Source organism: Xiphophorus maculatus, chromosome 9 (assembly GCF_002775205.1).
Source record: "Xiphophorus maculatus strain JP 163 A chromosome 9, X_maculatus-5.0-male, whole genome shotgun sequence".
Classification (NCBI taxonomy): domain Eukaryota; kingdom Metazoa; phylum Chordata; class Actinopteri; order Cyprinodontiformes; family Poeciliidae; genus Xiphophorus; species Xiphophorus maculatus.
This window is the reverse complement of record NC_036451.1, coordinates 2,673,440-2,698,348: the sequence shown is the minus strand read 5'-3', so window position 1 is coordinate 2,698,348 and position 24,909 is coordinate 2,673,440. Positions and strand designations below refer to the sequence as shown.

General features: G+C 36.1%; 1 protein-coding gene across 1 annotated transcript in view; it reads right to left on the bottom strand.

Moving 5' to 3' along the window:
• Window positions 1-4,554: 4,554 nt before the first annotated feature.
• Window positions 4,555-24,909, bottom strand: part of LOC102226156 (glypican-5-like) — a 56,738-nt gene continuing 36,383 nt past the window's right edge. Inside the window, exons 9-11 of the mRNA XM_014471038.2 lie at window positions 22,672-22,813; window positions 7,568-7,665; window positions 4,555-6,104 (exon numbers count right to left, since the gene is read on the bottom strand). Coding sequence (XP_014326524.1) covers window positions 6,006-6,104; window positions 7,568-7,665; window positions 22,672-22,813 — 339 coding nt within the window. The 3' untranslated portion in view covers window positions 4,555-6,005. The remainder of the gene's footprint in view (window positions 6,105-7,567; window positions 7,666-22,671; window positions 22,814-24,909) is intronic.

The following is a 24,909-nucleotide window of genomic DNA, read 5'->3' as shown; positions in this document are numbered from 1 at the left end:
ATGTTGAATTATAATGTCTCTAACTTTTTAAATTTAAATGATAAACTCTCATTGCAAAGAAAAAATGGACACATTTTTTATTTTCCTCTTTAGTTGCTTCCTCAACTTAAGAGGAAGCATGTCACACATTTCACCTAAATAATGGAGGGAAAGTCAGAATTGGACAACTTATTTTACTACAGTAAAAGTAAAATATAACTGTCCAACAAATTGTTCAACTAAAAGTAAGAAACTATTTTTAAAACATTATCAAGTACCGAGCGACTGATCAAATTTTTAATCATTTAATATTTAAAAATTAAATCATCACACGGAACAAAACATAAAGTTAAGAGAAAATTCTGGTATTTTAAGGACCAAAATGACAATAATTTATGTAATAATAAAAAAATAACAAAATCGGGGCAAAGAAAATGTTTCCAAATCAGTTTCTTTCAATAAAAAACTGATGAAACTTTGACAAAAACTGCAGGTCTGTGTCTGGTGACTTTTTGGTTAAAACATGTTTGTTTCTCATTCAGCAGGTAGAAAATCCAGAAATTTTACTCAATTAAGGGTAACGATACTTCATTAAAAAATGACTCAAGTAAAAGTAAAAGTACAGCGTGGTAAAAATCCATACAAAATAAAGCACATTTTTTCAAAAACGTTACTCAAGTAAATGTGAGTGAGTACATGTAACTCAGGTAGGGAAAAAGTACCACCTCATTTATCTTAACCTGTCTGCGACACAATCTGTCTGCACATTTATCTACACTGTAAAAACACAAAACATTATGAAGTATTTTTATTATTTTTTTACGATATAAGGAACTGCTTTGTTGCTGAAATGTGCTATACAAATAAACTTGTTTGATTGTTTGACGTCAACAAATACTTAATATTGCTAAAAAGTACTAGTTCCATTGGCAGATTATTTTACGTATGAGAAAACTTTCGTGTCATAAGTGGAATAATCTGCCTCTAATTGAACTAGTATTTTTTAAAATCAATATTAAGTAATTATTGTCTTAAAATAAGCTCCTATTTTGTGCTAAAAAGTTGTTCTTTGTCTTATTTCCAGCCTTCTAAGACATTAAAACTTGAAAATTGACAAAAACAAACCCTCCTTTGTAAGATTCTGTGTTTTTGCAGTGTACCTAAAAATTGAAAAGCCTGCTAGCATAACTGTGGCCTTGTGTTGTTATTATTGCAGATGACAGAAACTGTGGTTTATCTTGAATGTGGGGGAACAAATATGAATGTGTTCAAGATGTAGCTGTTCACAGAGAAACCTCAGTTAAAACAGCCCTGAGCGAGACGCTTTACCTCTCGTTGCTCCAGCTGGTCTGCCCTGATACTGGCTTTAGTTTACATGAGGAGGATGCCAACTGTGAAAACAGTCTACCGTCAACATTAAATGAGTCCCAAGCAACCAGTGCAGACATAAGCCAAACCACCGTTGCTAAGCTTCCATCAACTGATATACAGGATCACTTTATAAACCCAGAAGCAATTAGAAACAATGGACGTTTCACATTCACATAGCTCATATGTAAGAGTGGTGTCATTAAAACAAGTCCTTGGCATAAGGATGTGAATGTAATAAAGATAAATCACAGTCATTTGCGTTTTCTGAGCAAGGTTTTTAATAGTTTATGTGTTTATAGCCCAACCATCAATAAAGCTCTGATTAGCAACATGTCCGTCGTCTGTGTACGTTGGAGGCTGAACGCCATGGCGATGATGAATGTGTTTTATAGCTCCACCATCAATCATATATCTGAGCCAGGGTCAAACTAATTAAGATCTCTGATTTTATTAGACTAGAGAAGAGGATGGATATGATGAAGCAAAGAAATCTCATCTGTCTACAGCTTCTTTTGCCATTGTTCTTTGTTTATTTTTTCATTTTTCTTTGAGCAACACTGCAAAAACGCAAAATCTTGACAAGTATTTTTGATCTAGTTTCTAGTGCACTTTGAATAAGACAAAACTAACTTAGAAGTAACATTTCAGCAAGACATATAGGCTTGTTTTAAGTAAATAATTCCTTAATATTGATGAAAAATTATTAGTTTCACTGGCAGATAAATTAACTAATAACAGGAGAAAAAATGTCTTGTTAAAAGTGAAATAACCAGCCAATTTTTCCAGTAATAATAAGGAGTTATTGCCTTAAACCAAGCCTTTATAACTTGTTACAAAGTTACTTGCAAGTTAATTTTATCATATTTCAATTGTACTAAGATATTTGCATTAAAAACTAGGCCAAAATTACTTGGTAAGATTTTGTTTTGCCATTTTAGCTGCAATGTAAATAAGGACATTTTTAAAAAATGTATAAACTCAATAAAAGTAACGCACACAGACAAAAAGAAACTAACAATAATTAATATTTTGGTGTACTATTTTCAGGATTACATTTGGAAATCAATCTCAGTATTTTTTTCTTGGAGCTTTCATTTCATCATATTGTATATAAATTTGCATGAAGTTTTTTTATTTATTTAATTTTTCCAATTATCTAATGTTGGAATCGGGACTAAGCATTTTAAAATTTTCCAAATAAAAGCCTCAACATTTCTTAGTTACTACCAACTTTTAAAGCTAAAAATGTAACTTTTTAGCAAGACATAGAAAGACATTTTTTCCTATATTATACGTGAAATAATCTGCCAGGAGAACTAGTACTTTTTAAATCAATATTAATGAATTTTTCGCTTATAAGAAGCTGCTTATTCTTGCTGAAAAGCTACTTGTAAGCTAGTTTGTCTTATTTCAAGTGTACTAAGATATTTTCAGAAGAAACTAGAAAAAATTATTTGGTAAGATTTAGTGTTTTTGCAGAGTTTCGATTTGGATTGTGGGAACCAGACAATCCCAACCGTCTGCAGACTGAATAGATTATAAGGGAGCCTTTACGCTTCAGAATAAAGAAAAAAAGAAAGATTTCTTTTGCACAGAGAGAGATATTCATGTACAGGTGACCTTTGACCCACATGAAGTGATATAACAGACAGAAAGGCTTTTGTGACTAGCGTGTGTGGCTCAATAATACCTATTTGGTCCTTTTCATGGAGTGATATTTCGTGCTCTTCGAAGTGTTAAGGTCAAACCTGATGCACACTTAAACTAACTCGACCACAGAAGCAGGCAACAAGCAGCAGGCCCCAACAACATCTATTTAGGAGTTTTTCCACCTTTTCTTTATCCTTCCAAGTTTGATCAACTGCACACAGTTTATTCAAGACAAAGCTCTAGTTCGTATTTGGAAACAGGTTTAATAATAAGGCTCATGTAAAATGATGACTAGTGGAACGGCAGCAGGACTCTGTCTGGTGGAGCAACAGGAATCACATTTAGGTCATTGGTTAAGTTTTCATCGTCGTCATGGTTTCCAGAAAGACGTGAGAGAGCTAGCAGGTTGCTCGCACCTGCTTCCTGGAACAGAAAATCACAAACATGACTGAACTAGAAGAGCTCGCACACTTGGATGTAGTAATTTATTTATTTTACTTTTTTACGATGACATAGCTCAGCGTAAGCCCAGCACTTTGCTGTTGTAGAACAACAGAAAGTCATTTCTGTGCAACTGAATATGAGTGGTGTTGCTCCAACTTTTGCAGAATTACTAATATCTGTCATAAAGTAGTAACTTGTTACAAAATACTTTGTTTTACTATCACTTACTTACAATCAATTATTACACCTAAAATCCAGAAATAGTCATCATTTCATCAGCCTAATGATACAAAAGTGCTTCATATGCCTAAAAATACTGTATATTAAAATAAATCTTTTATATTCAAACATAACCTTGCAAATATGAACTTGGTGAAGCCTTTTTTTTTTTACCACAATCTAAATACAACACTCCTGTGCACATGTAAATGTTTACCCTCAAACTGAAAATGTTTCGAAAGCGTTCACAGCCTGATATTTGTTCTGACGATGTTTCATCTGGCAGATAAATCATAAATAAAGTGTATCAAGTGAAATAACCGCACGTATTTTGGTGAATACAATATGCTCAAATCCAGCGCTAGGCTTTCTCTACTGGCCCAAACACTTTCAGAATATCTACAACCTAAATTATAATGTTTGTTCAATTAAATTGTATTAATTTACTTCCAAAAGTCTATTCCCTTTTTCTGTAGCATTTCTTTTGGCGGTATTGCTTCCCATACATGTCTGTGTGGACTATTGACGTTTCATCCAATCAGATTTCAGTCTCTAGGTATATTGCCAGGGGAAATCTAATCTGCCCAAGCAGATTAGATTAGAAACAGTTAAATAGACAATATGGACCCGTTGCAGCGCAAGACCCCGCCCCATCTCCCATCGTCATCCAAAGCTGCTGGATGACGATGGCTAGCATTGATTTTAGCTGTTACCAGTATAACGTGCTAAAACTTAATTGTACATGTATGACAACTGAACAAGGTCAGGGGAAAGTTTTAAATAGAAAAAATAGTGAGGGAGAGGGAAGTAGTTCAGTTATGCTAGCTTGACTATGACAACCGTAACATGCAGATGTGCTGTGGAATTCTCTGTGTTTTCAGTTCAGTTAAAAAGTTTTAAAAAGCGACTTCAACACCATCTCTGACAGATCATCAGTAGAGCAGGTGTTTAAATTAGCTAATCAAAAACCACTGCGTTAGGTTTCCTAATAGCAGCAGTAGCTAATCTACCACAGCGATCACTTATTAATAATTGCAAAATAAATATCAAGCCTAAGAATATGCAACTGTAATGGACTGAATGTTCTGTTCTTTGTGTGGGAAATGTTTCAGTCTCTGTTGGTGTTGAACCCTAAACGTATAGGGTCGTCGTTGTCAGTTGGTATGGCAACGAGTCCGTGGATAGCGTAGCTAACACAAAGAGCAAAAAAAAAGTGGTTTTGAGTTGTTTTTCAACGGTTTTTCAGCATTATTTTTCCCTTTGCTGTGGCATACAGCAGTAAATTAATAATACCCCGGGTTTCATTTTGGTAACGGAGTCATTCTACCGCTGCAACGCAGCTATGGATAGCAAGTAAAAGAATCATCTTCTTGCCTTGCAGCCTTGTGCGCATGCGCGAAATTTCGGGACGTAAACTGTAACATGCAAGAGGCTCATGGCAGTGGAAATGTTTTTCAACCAATGAACTTTAAAATTTGTCTCACTGGGCCAGCTATCTGCGTTTTCAACCATATTGTCGCAAACTGGAATTACAGAAATAAATTTGCTTAACAGAAACAAGAGAATTTCAATAAAAGTCATGATAAAAAGTTTCTGCAATAGAATGTGGTGGTTTTTCATCTGTATTTTGCAAAACCGCCACATTGTTAATTGTGTATCTGACCAAATTAACAAGTAAAATTACAACGTCACCAAATGCCTCAATTAGTCAACAAAAAACCTGGGCTAAGCACGGCTGAGGATGTTTCTTATTGGTTTAAGAAATCCAAACATTGCAGGGCGTGATGACAAAATATCCAAAATGATACCTTTTGAAGTCAGATTATCACAAAGTCTTCCCATGGAGATAATGAGATAAACATCAGATAAGTTTGTTTAGCCTTTTAAGAAAGAACCTTCCTGCATGCTCCATCCTCATTTTGACAAATATTACATGTTTGCAGGAGTTTTGCTGTAGTGGTGTGGTAACAAAAAGGTAAATATAAATTAATTTCTTGACCATATTGAAATAAGAAAACCCATTACCATCCAAGTATTTTACCGTTTTGTTCCACAATAAACTCAATGTACACATCAGGCTATTATCTATTGAACCTCTCAATATAAATATATAATTTATATATACTTGTATTTACATCTTCTCCAAAAAACAAAAAAACAAACGTCAGTAATGCTGTGCGAACTATCCTATCACCATTAGGTAGGTCAGTTACAGGTAATAGTAAAAAAGGTGTTCTTTGCACCAGCAGCTTGTTCCACCAATCAGAACAGATCGGCTGAACCGTTACGTCTCCAACATGGCAACATGCGGTTCTCCTTCAGCCTTCTCACTCGCTTCGTTGTCAGCGGGGTTCCCATGGCGACAGCATTAGGAGCAGAGGAATAATTAACCCTGTCAGGGGTTCAAAGGTCGTCGAATGGGCTGAGCCGTGAACAGCCACCTGAAAAAAATAAATAAATAAAAACACAAGTAAGGTGGAATAATGTCATGCAATATACATCTCAATAAATTTCAATAAATCTGGGTTACTATTACCATTATCAGTAGATTATTAGTTATATAACACAGATTAAGAATAATTTATAGGTGTACATTGGCAAGGAGTTGGTAATTATTCTGATGCTGTATGTCCGTCATTATTATTATTATTATTATTATTATTATTATTATTATTATTATTATTATTATTATTATTATTATTATTATTATTATTATCCGTAGACTTTCTTGTCTTGTTTTGAGTTAGTTTGTAGCCATTTTGTCTGAGTAATATAATTTATTTGTTGGCTCTTTAGCTCAGTATATTGAACAGGCATGAATATTATAAGATGGTTTTAATTACAAATTTTTGAATTATTTATTGAGTCAGTAAGTAATATGTTTTATTAAACTGAGGATTAAATAAGGATTAAATAAGTGTTCACTTCTTCCCATTACAGCTAATTATTTTGTTCTTGGTTCTGTATGTTTTCTCTGTCCTACCGATTGCTTGTTTTCATGTTTTCAAAAACATGTTTGAAATAAATGAATAATAAATAAATAAATAAATATTTGAATGTCATGGAAATGGTGACTCATCTTTCTCTTTATGTTTAATAAGGACTTTTGGGCCACTGAACAGTTTACTTCCCTCATCTTCTTTAGTCCCAAAAACAAGATTCTTTCATTGTCTCTGGTTCAGGAGCGGCTTCAATTAAAAAAATATTATCTAAATAAGGTAATATTTAGAACTTTTGTAGGTGTGGTGGCTTATTAAATCTCCCCCAAAGCAGTACTTGCTTCACAATCCTCTCAAGGTTGTTTTTCCTTCCACTCAACATTCCAATTATAGGTTCTGCTTTCCTACAGCATTCTTACTTCTTGGTCTTATACTATAATATTCCAGTTTTCTAAGAAACTGAACATTGGGTTTTCATCCATTGCAGGCCTTAATCCTCAAGGGCTGTTTTTTGGGAATGTTTGAACTGAAACTACATTTTTGTGGTTTTCTTCAGCACTATGTAGAAAAGGGTGCAAAATGTTTCACTTCCAAGATAATCTGACTTTCATCTTTTATTCTATGTCATTATCAGATTATACAAGGATCCGGTTGAGCCACATATGTGAGAGAAATAAAACTTTAAATCTCTGTTGCAGTTGAGTGATTAAAACAATATGTAAACTGTTGGAAAAACCGACATTTAAGGACTTCAGTAATGTTAAACCAAAGATATCTCTTATGAGATCCAAAAAAAGATGGCAAAAGTCGAGAAGAACATCTTTCTAAAACATTTCCAAGTGTTGCATTACTTGAACCAAAGTAAAAAGTGAACATGATCCAAAGTGTGAGGATGGATTTCAGAAATGTTTTCCTTTCAGTAACTTGATCTGTAAGAAGTCTGAAAAAAAACTGTATTTTTTTACCTGGGGAGGTGAACTTTGAACTGGAGGAACTGGGCGACGAGGAGCGACAGAAGGCGCGTCTTTTGTTTCTGGACTACGACCGCTTGAAGAATCGTCACCTGAATGTAAAAATATTTAAAAAGTCAATATATAGACTGTAGTAAAACCCAAAAAAAACATGTTTTTTTTCATTTGAATACTTTGGATACTCCCTGACCCAGCACTGGGAACACTTACAAAACAGAAAGTCATGTTCTCGCGTTTTAAAACAAGTTCAATGTGAGGAAATGAGACAAAATAAAATGGACCAACTACTGTCTGCTTATGTAAAGGTCAACTGATGACTGTAGTTACTTTTGTTTATTGTAACTGCTGTTAAAGTTCTATGCTTTTATTTTGGTAACTTTCTTTATAAGGTTGCTATGGTAACAGAACACAGTTCTAACTGAGATAGTTAACGGCAATAAAACAGCAAAATTTCCTAACCAGGACATCATACATGAAATTAAACACTGGTCAGTAATAGCCAACAAAAAAAAATTAAGAAAAAAAAGGCAGAAAAAAATCAGGAATGGAGGAAGTTGGAAAAACCCAACATGAAATGTAACTTTCAACTTTCACCTTAGATTAGCTTTGACAGAAACAAAAGTATAAAAATAATGCATGCAAATTTTACACAGCTTCACCACTAAATCACTTTATGCTTCAGCACAGCTAGATGCATTTAAACAGGCAACACTGAATCCAACAAATATTTTTTTCAGTAAATCTCGACAAAACAAGATAATGACCGCCATGTGTCTTTACCTCTGCAGAGTCTATAGCACTATCATTTTATGGAGCTAAAACAAATCAAGTAAAGAACATCTGCTGCTGTAAAAAACAAATCCTGATTTGTGAAAATGTTTTCTATTTCTGTTTCTAGTTTTCTGATTGCACAAAAAATCTTACACAACTGAAAGTTGTTTTGTTGCTGCTAAAACATGAAGGATTTATGGATTTCACCCAAAACACCCACAGGCTGATGGCGCGAAGCCTCTCACATTAGATACATAAACACACACACACACACACACACACAGATGTTCAGAATGTTGCTTCATTTACCTGGTATGCAGCTAAAGTGAAACAGCTACTTTTTTAAAATGAATGTGTGTGTTGGCAGTGGTCCATGTCCCTTCTGGGAGAAACTCAGATAAATGGCTTGATTACAGCGGGAGAGAAAACAACGGTGCTGCTGGAAAAGAGAGCTCAAGACACACCCACACACATTCACGCAGCGACATTCCTGTGTTCACCTGCGCTGTCCAAAATACACTCACACAGCAGGCTGCCTCTTTCTTTCTAATATCTTGGTGACATACACAGACGAGCACACACCTGCTCGGGGAGAAACCTGATTCTGTCTGTAACAATACACATTGTATCACTGCACAATGGACAAAGAGCCAGTTTTAGTCGCAAAGGCTTGAGGGAGGGGGCTTACATATTTACAGTCACTCTGGCAAATATTATGTCTTAAATGATACCAAAGTTATGATGGCATGTTAGGGCCATTGTAAAGAAAACAGCTGGAAGAGCATATTTCTGCCAAAACTCTAAAATTCTGAGATTAATCTAAGAAAGTTTCTAAAAATCAAAAAGTCAAAAAATCTGCCAGAAAAAAACCTCAGAAATCTTTAAAATAACCTCAGAAGAAATTTCCTGAACTTTCAAAAGTCAAAACTTTGCAACTTTTGAAACTAAGTAATTTCCAATTAGAAAATTGCAGAGATAATTCTCAAAGAAAATTTGTTGGCGAAAATTTCAGAGCTCCGAAGGTCGAAAATCTGCACTAAAAAAAAAAATTGAGAAACTTTGAGATCTGGCAACATGCACAATTACAGCATTGTGCTGCTTGGCTTCATGTAGTGGGAGAGAGGCTGAGAACAGTCATGGTGAGCGCCTTGTGCTTGGTTACTTCTTGCTTGTTGCTCTTTGGTCAGTGTTCATAGTTGAGCGTTGTTTGCTGTCAGGGCTTTGCCTCAATTGCAGTAACATGCGACCATGGAAAAATAACATATAATGACAAAATAATTTATATTGCTATTGCGCAAAATTTCCTTATGTAAACAATAACATGCAGGGGGTCTATATTTGTAAATCTGATTATGGTTAAATCAATGCCTCACCAGCTATGAACCTCACCACACACCAATGGTCAATTGCTATGTTTAAAGGTGCAGACAGAGGTGATTTCTGACATGAATGAACTGGGCAAATGCCCAGGGCGTTATCTTTTTAGATAAGCTGAACAAAGAGTTTGTTCTGCTTTGAATATTGGTTAAATGTATTTAAACTCTAAGTATTTAATATCTAGGTGTTTTTATGGGAATGTGAATCTTTCAGATCAATTTGATCGGTAATTTTGATCATATTTCACATTTTATTGTGTCATGTAGCGCGGGGCGCTGGTCTTGGTTTTGGACCCTAAAAGTCTTGGTCTTGTCTCGATCTCGATACACTCTGGTCTTGGTCTTGTCTTGGTTTCGGGTTAGGTGGTCTTGACTACAACACTGCCTATGAGTAGCTGCTTTCACTTTTTCTTCGTTGTTCTCATCAGTTTTAAATATGCTTTGGTCTTACAGGTACCAGAAAGATGATAATGGGTGCAATATGGAGATGTGTGCCCTTTTCTCCAGCTAAATATGTCTGAAGAAAGCCTGGATTGTTTCCTGCAGATATCTGGTACAATCTTTGATACAAATGGGTTGATAAGAAGCGCATAGCAGCTGCACTTCCCCATGACAAATTTTCTTTAATGAAAACAAAACAAAACAAAAAATAAGCAAAGAAACATTTCATGCAAAACAGAAGAAAGTTGTTTTTTAAATTTGAATATCAGATAAAAAGAATTTCGGATGTCACAAACCTTTCTCTAATATTAAAATTGGGAGGTTTGTTTCTAAGCAACAAAGCAGAATAGATGACCTACAGCATATAGACTAAAAATATGCACACATAGACACAGAAAGTGGAGGCAGGTGATGAAGAATGTCACTGAATCCATTCATGGCGTACTATAACCTTTACTGCAATGAATCACATGTGAAGGTGTGAGCATCTGTTGAAGGGAGAGAAATAATAAGAACTCAAGAGTGACATTTGAAGGACCCTGTCAGTGAACTGAAGTGCTGGGCAGCTTATATCCAGGTCAGGGCTATAACAGATAACACAAAGGTTTCAGCATTGTTCATGTCATGCAGAATGTGAGCAGCACAACCGCTCCACTCATGCACGGTTTGCATCCCCACAGGAGCTGAGCTGACACTTTACAAGGACTGACACAAATGGCAACCGCTTTCTGTGAGGATTTTGAAGGAGCAGCTAGAAAAAGCAAACAGACAGTGATCCATCACTCTCCAATCTCCAAGCAGATATATAACTATATACGTCTGTTTCAAGAGTGGACTGAAGCTCAAATACTTACAGAAAATAATAATGTGAAAATTGAGCAGGATTTGGAGCAAAGTGTTCATTCATGGGTGGCAGCGACAGTTTTACTCAGGAGAAGGAGGATCATAAATCATAGCTGTGGTGACCCAGAGGACATAAACTGGCTGCCAAATGTTTACTAGATTGCTGCTTCTCTTGCTCACGCCCTGCCAATGCACACACCACCACACATATTAATTACCAAAATTATTATTCTGTAGTCTTACAGTAGCGCTTTAAACATATGTGAATACTGAACAAAGCCTAACTACTTTCAACTTAATGGTATAATGACTTGTTCTGGATGTACCTGGAAAAAAGAGGCTGTTTTATTTTCTAATAAGATGGGATACCGATCCACTTTTTCACTTCTGATACCGATACAGATATCTGAGGTTTAGTATCGGCCGATATCGATCCAATGCAGAAAAACAGATGAATTTACCTAAAATGTTTCTTTTTTTGAAACACAGGCATAAATATAAATGTACCTAATTGAAAATTTATTTGATAACGTAAAAACAAATAACTTCACAAGCTTGGTGAAACATGTAAAATCAGTGCAGTTTTAATTTGTTCAGTCAGTGCAATTAGGAGTACAATGTAAAATAAATAAGAGAGCATTATGTCGATCAGCACAAAGAATAGAATTAGACTGAATAGATCTGCCCTGTTGGATCAGGCTCATTGTCACAATACACGATCTAGATTTATTATTTTAATTATCTGGACCGATACAGATTTTAATATCAGACCCAAACATTTAACATAAGTATATTACATCTGTTACATCTAGGAAAAAAATAAATACAAATAAAAGAAAAAATAGTATACATATCTTAAATGTTGTGTGTATATATGCAAAAATATAAAAACTCCTATTCTCATTCTGTACTGCCTGGTGTATTAGGTGATTTCTTGTGTTTAGGAAGATGAAAACAGGAAACAAAAGTTTGACTTATAAAACATGTGGACAAGGATTCAGCTGGGCAAATGTCTTAGTTATTAGCATTTCAAATAATGATGTTATACTTTGATTAAAAACAAGAAAACAAAGTCAAGAGCCAACATTTTGGAAAGGCTGTTCTTTATAAACAAAATCTATTTTTGTCATGTTGACAGTAGTGAATATGTATGTCTGTGCGGTGTGTGTGGGTGCGTGTGTATACGCGACAAAAAATCATTAATAAAGGTGTCTGACATTAACTGAGGTACACTGTACACGACTGTCATTTTAGGCTCTAGTTAGGACAAATGCTTCAGCCTCTCAACACACACACACACACACACACACACAAATGTTGGGAGGTGACCTTGAACAGTCTGGGCTGGTGTGTGGGTGTGTGTAGGTGTGTAAATGTATCCCCAGAGTTTCCAGCTGAATCAGTAATGAGCATTTCATTACTTCAGCCTCAGTTCTCCAGGGAGGCAACACTTTCTCTCACACACACGCACACACCCCCACACACAGACAAAACACACACGCCCACGCCCACACACACACACACACACACAACACACACACGCCTACACACACACAACACACACACGCCTACACCCACACACACACAAAATGATGCTTTGTACATATCAGACTCAAAATATTTAATTAAATTTATAGTAAAAATGGGTTATCCTGAACTAAATAAGTAGACTTCTTCCAGATATTAAATGTTTGCACTTATTAAAAGAGCTGTAATAAATAGTTGGTGGCAATATCAGAGATAAACAAAAGAATTATGAACATATCTCAACCAAATGAGCCACAGAGCGACAAAGACAAACTAATAAATATACTGGTATTGGTATAAATGTTACTGCTTTATGCCTTTAAAATATATATTTATGAGTGACGTGCGGTCAGGGGAGGCAGAGCGATATATTTATAGTTTTCTCCTCTTACCACAGCAATCACTTATTAATAATCGCAAAATAAACACTAAGCCTAAAACCATACTACTGCAACAGACTGAATGCTCTTTGTGTGAAAAATATTTGAGTGTTTTTTTTTGTGGCGTTGTTGTCAGTTGCTACGGCAACTAGTCTCTGCGTAGCTGCGCTGATACAGAGAGCGAGAAAGAAGTGGTTTTGAGTTGTACTTCTACGGTTTTTCCCTTTGCTGTGGAGCCCAACGCAAAATTAATAATATCTACATGTCCAAGTTTGATTGAATAAATGGAATTATTCTACGGCGGCAGCGCGGTTATGCATGGCATGTTAAAGAATAGTCTTATTGCCCTCCAGCGTTGTCCGCAAGCGTGAAATTTCCTTATGTAAACAATAACATGCAGGGGATCTATATTTGTAAATATGATTATGATTAAATCAGTGCCTCACCAGCTACGAACCTCACCGCACGTCACTGATATTTATGTAAAATCTATTAAGTCAGAGGAAAAATGTCATGAAATTTGATGAAGGTGGTGAGATAGACGCAGCAGACCCAGGTTTAGGGAATGAAATGATCATTTTAATGTCGATATCAAAAAATACGAAGTCCAACAATCCAGGCATCACAGCGAGAGCAGAAGGCTAAGGCTCAATAAATGGTAGCAAACTGGAAACTAAAGCGTCGGCAAGTAAGACAGGACAGCTACGACAAGAACCTGGCAAAGAACAAGAAACACAGGTGGGTATAAAAACACAGAGGATAATCAGGGAACGAGACACCTGGGAACAATCAAGGGTTAGACAGGACAACACGGAGACTCAATGGACACAAAGACCTAAAAGAAACACAGAAAATATCAAATCCCCACAAAAAAGGTTATTGATGTAATATTTACTATAAATAAAGCTTATAAAACTTTTTTTAATACATACTTTATTTCTTATGGTGGTCCGTATATAGCTTTTTTGTCTGTAATGTGTAAACAATGACACAGATACCAATTTCTCTTACCTATTTTTCAAAAATGGTCCAAAAAATTCAGTAATTAAGAAAAAAGCGTAAAGAAAAAGAACTACTCTTCTTAGCTTTTCAAAGTAAGAGCAAGAATTAAAATGTCTAAAAGTGGAGCTGTGACTGAAAGTGTTGAATAACCAAATTTGTTTAGCCAATATGTACTGTTAAAATGATGTTAAGGAAAACTAGATATGTAGAAGCAAGTTAGGGAATAGCCAGTATGTGTTTCAGAATTAAATTGTGCTACTGCTAATCCTCCACCCCAAAATGATTACAACAGAACCAGTAATGTTTCACCAGGGTTTGATTTGTATCTCAAAAAAAGATGAAAAATAAAGCATCCTTTGAGTTTTACTAACTTCGGTTTCTTACAAATATGTCAGAGAGTAAGACAAACCTCAATGTAACATCGAAGTAGCAAGTGATTTGTTGAAAAGAAATATTTTTGGACTTCATAATCAATTTTGAGTAATGACTTCTCATTAGTTGCTTCCATCCTGTCAACCCATCTAATGCTCAGTGGCTCTAACATTTTTTAATCTCTATGATGAGCCTCTGTAAAAAACAAAATCATAAAAGAGACTCTAGACTCTCAAGTGGGAAACTTGCTATTATCAATTTCATGCTGTGCAAGAGCCTATGACTAATGCAAAAAAGGCTTCTTGGAAAAAATGATTAATACATGACCTTAAACAGCTCCAAAACAACTACAAATATGAAACATACTGCTTATTTAATGCGTTTAATGAACCACAACAAATTTCTTAGGCTTTACTTTGATGAGCTGGATGTTATAAAAATGACATCTTGAGGTTTAATATTACCAGACAGTATGTGTTGAGACAAAACATAGTTATCTATATTTGAAAAGCATTTTTCCTCACTGCAATTTTAGTATATTGACAAGACTGTGGAAAGAGACATAAAGGTCAGAAGAAAGAAATGTGACTCTATTCTCTATAAACTTGTCTGTCTTAAATTTCCTGGTGGATTACCTGCTGTGATCATTTTTGATTTAACTGACAAGGTGATCGCTACAGTAAGTATTTTATGCGTATTTTATGTGTGCTTCTCATGTGAAGTAGAAATGTAAGGGTGAAGTTCATGCATAGGCAAAAACAATGCTGTCATCTCAAATACTTTCAAAATGTTTTGGAAAATAAAGAAATCCAAAAGCTACCAAAATGTTGGTGTAAGCTCTGGATAATAAAATGACAAATGTACTAAGATATCTGCACTAGAAACTAGACCAAAAATACTGGGTAGGATTTTGTGTTTTTGCAGGGTATACGTTTTATCAATATCAACAAATTCATAGAGAATTATAAATCCTTGTAACATTTTTCCTAGTCGAAAGATTATTTCTAGGAATGTATGACTTCCAGTCCCATCGATAGCTTTTAAAATGTGCACTGAAATAATCTGCAAGACTTGAGACAACATACAGAGATTTAGTAACTCTATTTCTCGTTTTAGCAGCACAAGAACTGAAGCACTGCATCGCAGGATCACTTTTCAAATAAATAGCACCTTGTGCTGCTTTGGTTTGCTCTGTTTTCCCAAGGTCGCATTCTTGGAGGTTAATCGCCGCCTCCAGTAGAATCATAAAACCTCTAACAGAAAAAAGAAATTAGATGAAGTCTTAGGCTTAAAGCCTGCAAGGGACTCGGATTGATCAGAGGTGGATGAAAAGAACAGAGTCGCGTCGCTCCTTGAAGGCCGTACAACAAACCCAGCCGGGGAAAGTGTTGTTGGAGGTTGCAGCTAGACAAAGCAAGGGCAGCATGCTTTCTGAAAAGGTCAAGAGGCTGAATAACAGCTTCCAGCAGTGAGGGCCGCTAATAAACTGATGATGTCTAAGGAGGTCTGCCTGAACAAACTCACCCAGGTGTGCAGAAGAATGGTGTATAAGTCAGGCAGGCGCAGGAAGCGCGGCTGACAGGAGGCGTATTGTGCAATATGAAACACATCATGTAAAGTTCACCGCTTTTATCTCTGCGGGTGTGTGGAGCAAAACAATCACTATTCTCTTCTGATGAGTAAGAGGAAAGTGAATATTTATTACTTTAATGAGCAGCATCTTCCCTGAGGATCTACCATTTAACTCCACCGCTTATTAGCCACAGCCTCATGCTGAACAAACGCACGTTTAGCATGTCATCTATGATTGATTTTCTTTCCTTCTGCAGCCTGTTACCTCCTGTGTCTCCTCATGCTTGCCCTTTATTTTTTTTATTGTGTTTATTTATTTGAACCAGCCAGAGTTAGCACTGAAAGTGTGTTACTGAGCCAAAAAAAAGAGATAAAAACAATTATGAAAAGAGAAATTTTAACCGAGCCTACAGATATTAATTACATCTTTCATAACACAGCATTGAATTAATGCTATTTTAAATTTATTTTGGGAGAACCTTAGAATCCCAGAGTCAGATTTGTCTGTATTGATATGTTCAAATCAGAGAATCAAAAAAAAGCGGTAAGTTCTTCTAAGTCTCTATATCACTTCATTGAAATGAACTTGTCATCCGAAAATTGGAAGAAAGTGCACACATTGGTTTGTTTTTTAGAGTTTGCTGAAAGCCTTATCTTAGCAGAAACTCATTGGGTTTACAGTATGGAAAATGTACTTAAACTGCAGTAACATCATCAGTGATTGTAGGATGATCTTAAACGAAAGTGAAAGGCGAATTGGAAACACGACTTTGAGTACGAGCACCTTTGACCTCAGTCCACTGAACCTCCCTTTACATTTTTATGACTGGATAATTTATACCTAATATTGCTCATAACTGCTAAATGTCAATCGCCCATGCCACAAGCTATTTCTGATACCTGTGCAGTGGTAGGCAGGGATTTTATGGCTGATCGGATCCCTGTTTGTGAGGCGTTTATGTCATTAGCACTGCTCTGGGCAAAAAATATCCACTGCCAACAAATCAAATGAAGCAGAAAAGGTGTGTTTTACTGGTAAAACACAGTTTGTATTCCATGTCTGTTAAGTGTTTTTTTTCCAAAGAAAACATTATTTTACAGCTCAGATCATTCAATTGAAATGTTTTAAATTCGCTCACAGGAAACTTTTATTGCTCTTACTGACTAAGATAGAGAACGTGGATGGATGGATGGATGGATGGATGGATGGATGAATGGATGGATGAATGAATGAATGAATGAATGAATGAATGAATGAATGAATGAAAATATGGATGATGGATGGATGGATGTGAGTGAGTGAGTGAGTGAGTGAGTGAGTGAGTGAGTGAGTGAGTGAGTGAGTGAGTGAGTGAGTGAGTGAGTGAGTGAGTGAGTGAGTGAGTGAGTGAGTGAGTGAGTGAGTGAGTGAGTGAGTGAGTGAGTGATGGATGAAAACATGGATGGATTCATGGATGGATGGATGGATGGACGGACGGATGAAGGGATGGATGGATGGACAATTTGCTAATAAAGAAAATCCACTTTTTGCTTGGTCCCTTTGTCTTTGTAACTCTTTCTCTCTCTCTTTCTTTCTCTTTGTTTCTCTCTTTGTTTCTCTCTTGCCATCACGAAGGGAACCGTGGGAAGTTGGACCACCTGGTAACCATGGTTACAGAGATCGAGCGGCCCTTGGTGAGCATGCAACTCTTAAATATGAACTCAGTTCTTCTACGTGATATCAGATGATGCATTCCTGAATATTTCCCACAGCTTTCGGTCTGTTTCGGGGAAAGTTCAGGGAGGTCACAGCACCGCATCACAGGTAGCAGTTCAGTAATAACGCTGTCTAAGGATTTCGTTTGTTACGAAGAAAAACTGAGGAGGAAGGAGAGGAGGCAATAATGTAGCATCGCATTTACTTTGTTGACGTGTTTGTGCTTGGACATGGCGTGGAGAAGTGATGTAGAGGGATGGCTTGAAAAATAGAAATCAATACGTTTAAATCTTGATAAGTTCTTGGACAAAAACTGATAAACATATTTGTTCACAAAATTATCAATAAATGTTAACAGATAAATAACCAGGATCACAAGATGATTTAAGTCTTAATGGCCCCCAAATCCCAGAGCAAAAAATAGTTTAAGATTTTAACTATCTAATTTTAAAAAATGATTCTTACCTTTAAACAATATTTACCAAGATATGCTCCCTAATTTCAAATTAGAAAAATCTAAAATTTTTAGAAATTTGCAAAAAAAGTACAACTAAAGTTCACCATTGTGTGTTTAAAGAAAGCAATGTTAATAAACACACTAAATTACAGAAATCTTACTTGGTAACCGTCTTCAAACGAGAAATTTGAAAAAAGAAAAATAATCAACTAATACTCACTTCTTATAAGTTAAGTGTAGAAAAAGACCAACCACCATCTTTTCTTTGTTACACATATCAGCATATATCTTTACTCACACCACCTGGTGGCCGTACTTACGAATTCACCTATTCATGGATTTTTCTCTTGTACTCCAAACTTTTTATGTAAAATAACTCCTACTTGACACAATATTGGTTGGCGTTCGAAAAGCAGCCGGTGCAGGAAAAGCATAATAATAATAAGGAAAACTGTAGACTTTAGCCAATATATCAATTCCACTGTGACAATTAATGCATATTGAGACATATTTGGGGTGTGAACTGTTAAAATAGGCAGTTACAGGATTTTTTTTCCAGGAGGTTTTAAGTATTTGCAAGTTTTAACGATTTGCAGGCAGCTGTGGTCTCAAAATTTGTCAGTACCTCAATAAGCTACCATTGCAATAAACCTCCAAAACCTCAAACCAGGTTTAGGCATGCTTAAAAAGTTTTGATGTATCAGTTTTTATTACACATAATTGGTAGTCCAATGTGCCCAATTAGATTTTGCCAAGAACCTGCAAAGATACTTCAATCTTCTTGCTGATTTTTGATATAGTAGAGCAGGGGTGTCAAACTCCAGTCCTCAAGGGCCGCTGTCCTGCAACATTTAGATGTGCCTCTGCTGCACCACACCTGAATAGAATAATTAGGTCATTAGCAGGATTCTGGAGAACTGATCTACACAAGAAGGAAGTGATTAAGCCATTTCATTCCAGTGTTTTGTACCTATGGCACACCTAAACACTTGCAGGCCCTTGAGGACTGGAGTTTGACACCTGTGTAGTAGAGTGATCTAAATCTGGTGTGAAGGCAAGAATCTATAAAACACAATAGATAACACTCAAAAACTGCAGTTTCAGCGCTACAAAAATACAATTACAACTAAAGTTGGACACAAACGCACAATCAGCAATCTGTGGGTTTTATTTTCCTTGTTTCTTATACAGGTAGTTTTGTTTCTGAGCTTTACCTCACTGAAAAAAATAAAACTTCTCACATTTTGGCAATTCAGATTTACAGATAGATGTTTGCGTTTTTAAGATTTTCAAATTTTTTAAGTTTGCATGTAAATTATTTCTATTAAATGACAATCCAGAAGCACATATTCATTTCATATATACATATATATTGCATTTTTTCTCTTAAATTAACATGGAGCTTATGATTTAATGTGCTGCAAAAACATAAACTACCCAAGTAAATAAAATAAACAACATGTCCATGCTTATCAGTGTGATTTGCGTGGTCCAGTGGAGCTCATGTCACCACTTTACTTTCAGTGCACAAGGAGCTTGTTTATATGCAAATAGCCAGCAAGGAGGGAGAAATAGAGAAAATTCCTCTCTGTCACTCTTTACTGTGATTCTGTCTTCAAGAACTGACAAAAGTTCAAGAGACGTGATCCTAATATGCAGACACGAGCTCGGTAAATCATCGCCAGCAATTTCCCCCTGCAAATAACCAATGAACCAGATCCATCTCAGCAAGAGGAATGAGTTTCCACAGATGTGACACAACAAGGTCAGTGGAAAATCTCTGACAAATGTAGCAACAAATGCCTCACTTTAAGAGCCGCTAAACGACGGCGGGATGCACAGTCGGAAAACAAGCATTTAAACACAAATGAGTTGTGAAGAGCTGCTTTAAACTGAATTTATTGTAAAAGGGAATAGCTGAGAAATTATCCTGCTGCGCATATGAAAGCAAATTTTCACAATGGGCAACATGAACTGTGTGATTATAACAATACATCTAAAATGTGTTGGACATTGAAGCCTTGAATGAATCTGGTTTCAACTCTAAAACGTAACTTTTTAAATAAATTAAATGCAATATTTACTAAGCAGAGCACAAAAAAATTTAAAAAGCCAACAAATTTTTATGTTTTATTACATCAGTCATAGCTAATAACAGAATAACCACAACTCCACCCTAACCCTATTTTAGAGGCTGTACTTTTCTATCCAAGCAGTAAAATAACCATGATTTAGATTATTTAATACATCCACAGAATGTCAACACCTTATGGGCACAGAAATACTGTAAACCACAAAATTATGAACTCACATAGTTCAAACATGTTAAGACATAAATAAGGCAGCACATACAGTCATGTTGAAAATAAAACCCAGCCCAATCTGAAAACACATTCAGTTATCATAGCCTTCTGCATTTTTTCACCAGCTCACTAAAAAAAATTTCCTCTTGCTTTGCTTCGGTCTGCATCCCAGCAACTGCAAACCACTGGCCCTCGCTGCAGAGTCATGCAGGAGCAGTAAGCTTCACTCGAGGTTTACTCCGCTCCACAAGAAGATATTCAGGAACGACAAGGACATCGCAGGAATGATGAATGCACTGGTGACCTTTAACCCGGTTACACGCTGCCTCAGGGAGCAGAAAGGACACCGGCAGGTTGTGGTAACAATGAGCAAGACAAGGCCTCTGGTCACAGGTAATTAGGTGGTGCAGCAGAATACAGCTTTTGATCTCAGACCATCAAACTTCTGTTCTATTCAGTTGTGCCACCTCTTCCAGAAAACATAAACAAGTGATGCTATTAGGATAATGAAGCGACATGAAAGGTTTTCTCCAAATACCCGAGTAACAAACCACTGTGACTTCACCTCTATCCAGATGCTCAAGATGCTGTTATTCAGCAAATTAGTAGAAAATCTACCCTTTCATTTAACTACATTTAGTAACTGCAGAAGTTTGTGTACCATAACGAAACTTTCACTTTGTATTCCTGAAAGTGGCAGTAATGCTCTTTTTACAAACAGTTAGGGCGTATATGTCAAACTCGAGGCCCAAGGGCCAAATCTGGCCCACTGCAGCTTTTTATGTGGCCCCTCTAAACTCCAGAGCGATGCATTTTATGTCTCCTGACTTTGCTGCACAGCAGATCAGAGCGCCCAAACTTTGAACTTGCTTTCCTGAAAATTTTTCTTCTTGATTTCTCTGAAGGGTTATTAAAAATGAAGCAATTTTTAATAAACAACATTCTGATTATCTAATTTCTAAAGCTGCGAAATCAAGAATTTTCTGTTGTTTGCCATGCCTTTTTTATGGCTTTGGTTTTGAACTTATGTGTTAGTTCTATTTTCATTTTACTGATTAATTTGAGTTTTATTCATAACATAAAGGACAGCGTTACTTTAGTGTCCTCTTCACTGACTTTATCCATCTCATTTGCAGAGTTTTCACTCAGTTTCTTACCTACCAAAACATTTGCCAGCATGAAAAGTAAAAGTAAAAGTAAATGATAGGTATATAAAAACTTCCAGATAATCAATTTCTGCTGTGGCATCCCTATAAAGACCACAGCACATAATTCTTGAACAACATTATTCTAAAATATCAAACACTGTAGAAAAATGGTTACAGTTTCTGTTCAGGAGAATGTAAAAAATTCTGCAGGATTTAGCTTTTTAACGCAGTCTTCAGAAGTGTTATTATTTTTGTTCAGATATTTCACTTATTTTGGACGCAGTTCAGTCTGTATCCCTGACTTCTCTAAATTTAACCTCTGCTTCATCACCCACAGGATCCTGAACGGTCCAGAATCTGGAATAATTCATTCCCGTCCAGGAGGGTGCAGGGTAACGGCGGGGAACCCGTGATCCTCTTATGACATCCCTGAGGATCATCTGGCCTCACTTTCTGCTAAACCACCTGAACTAAATAGCCAAGTTTCTTTAATTCATACCTTCAAAAAGCTGAATTAATCAATAATACATTCATTTCATTGATTAGTCCAATACAAACTCTGAATCTGCTCTGCTCTCAGTTTCATTTGTAATGTGAATATGGGTTCAAGAAGTGAAAAATTACATTTGAGCATTGATACAGCGTATAATTTTCTCATCAACCATTTAAATTATTCCAGGATTTTAGCTGTGCTCCCTTTGTGGAATTGCATCAAAGCTCAGAGGGGTTCCCTGGATCTCCAGATCTCCCTATGACATCCATGTTTTATGTATATGCTCACACACCATGAATAAACCAAAAGAAAATGAATAATCACTGTTTATTATTACATTTGTATCGCTGGGGCGACCTGGTTGTTCGTTCATCATTTATCCAAACTCATACAGAAATAAACTGCAGAAAGCGAGATGGAGGAAGTGAAGGAGCGGGAGCGAATCTAACTCTGTGAGCATTTTCCCTGCTGGCACCAAATATGTAAAGGCTGCAGCATATTCAAATCTACAGCCCAATGAACCATATGTCTGTATATTAATGAGCTAATTATGTAAGTATATGTGAATAGACTGTGTTTGAGTGGTGCATGAACAGGAAATGTATTTGCACCACGTCTGGATCCACAGGGGTGTTCCTGTGTGGGCGTGTGTTTGCCATTGTTTATTCCTCTCTTCCCACATGCATGTCTGTATGTTTGTCTGCACATGTGACTCACCGCTCTCCTCACCAGATGCTCCACAGCCATCCTCATCATCACAATCGCTTCCACCGCTTCCATCTGTCAGGGCGCTCCCTCCGTCCTCTGCCTCCCCTCTTCCTCTTTCTCTGCTTGCCCAGCCGAGATCCACCAACAGCTCCTTTGCAAGTAGAAATTAAATAAATCTGATTTACAAATCTGCAGAGCACCTGGGTGAAGTAAGCCTGCAAAAACATTTATAGTTCAAACAGGACCTCAAATGTTGATCCTGCCTTAGATTCGCATTGAATCTCATATAATGCTAAGATTTTCTGTAGCTACTAGTAACAAAGATTAGTAATAGAAAAATACTTTGAAATATTTTAAATTCACACTATAAATGTTCTAAATGTCTCAATCTGATCCTCGAGGCATTTCTTAATGTTCTGCATTGATGATTAACTGAAACAGCATTGAATCAACAAGCTATATTAAAATGGAGTAAACCTGCTAGCTTAGCACTTCATCAAACGGCTCCGCATTTAAAAGTTTGTAAGCTGGGGAGCGAAATAAGATACTGAAACTCTAGCTGGGTGTTGAGAACAAGTTTACTGGAGAAACAAAATTCTCCAAAAAGAAAAAGAAACACCTCAATTATCCGTCATTAACAAGACAAACAGGAAATAGATGATTCTCAATGTCTTTGATAAGAGAAACACACTTAAAATACTAAAGTTGTGCATCACTAGCTTATTAAAATAACGGCCTAGGTAATTTTTTACCAAAACATATTCAGGCAAAAAAAAAAATCTTGGCAAAAAATGGTTTATTCTGTTATTTTAGGAAGTTGACGATGTGTAATGCTTAATGTTTTGTGCTAATAACCTTTAGTGTTTTATATTATTGCCCATCAAATTCACCGGAGTTACAAACATGACTGTCGTTTAAACTAAACATCAGACTGGGAATCTGTGTTTAACTATTTTTAAATGTCTCAGAATCTCTAAAAGGTTCAATTGATAAATTTTGATCACATTTTTGCTGAATTTAATGATTTAGTTGATTTAAACTCTGAGTATATACAACCCCTTAGGCAACTTTGGTCTAAATTTAACCTGTAATTTATCCAGAATCAAAAGAAGCATGTATGCCAGTGCATACACAGGCCTGGAAAAAATTAAGAAACCACTTAAAATGATCAGTTTCTCTGATTTTAGTTTTTACAAATATATGTTTGAGTAAAATGAATATTGTTCTTTTATTGTATGAACTACTGACAACATGTCCACGAAATTCCAAGCAAAACTTTTGTATTTATTTGCAGAAAATGAGAAATGGTCAAAATAACTAAAAAGATGCACAAATACTGCAAAGAAAACAAGTTTATGTTCACTTAAAAACAACAGTACCAATGTTTTAACTCAGGAAGAGTTCAGAAAATAACATTTGGTGGAATAAGCAGCAGGTTTTCAATGTACAGTGGGCTCTTAACTTTTTCTAAAGCTGTAATTATTTTTAGATTTTTAACCACACATAGCAAGAACCATCTAAATTTCTGATGGATCAATGACAATTATACAGAGGGGAGGTATAAAAAGAGCAAATGACCCAATATCAATGTCTTTAACTGACATTAAACCAGTGCAATGAAACTGGTGAAATCGGGCAAAATAATATAAATAGGAATAAAATTAGGAGACAGCAGCTTGTGTTAACTCTGCCCTGGGAGAAAACACTGTGGAAATGGGTAAAATATAAAATATAAATGTAGCGCACATGCTTTTTAATTCAGCACATCAGTAAAATATACATTTCAAACTTGTCTTAGTTCTTTTTGGAAGCAGGACAAGTATAAACAGCTCTTATTATGGTCTGAACTTAACATTATTATTTCTGAACACATAAAAAGAGATGCAAACAGAGGCGTTAAGCAGCTGTGGAAACACCATGAGCCAAGATCCGAGGGAAAACCCAGAGATGGAGTGACAGAGTGTGGAGTGATTCACCGTTATTTCATTACGCTCAATGAGATCCCAAAATCCCCAAGAACACATTACACCCCGTCTCCAGCACGAGTGTCCTCTTAGTCATGTGGAAAAAGGGCAGATTTGACTATCATCCCCTTCTTACTGGAATCCCAAGCAAAAATGTCCAGAGGCTACAATAAATGAATATACACTGTAAAACATTTGAAGGCGGTTTAACTTGAAAATGAAAGTCCACCTGCTGCCTTGAAAAATGTCAACAAGAAAACTGTTTTGGTTTTAACTCAGAAAC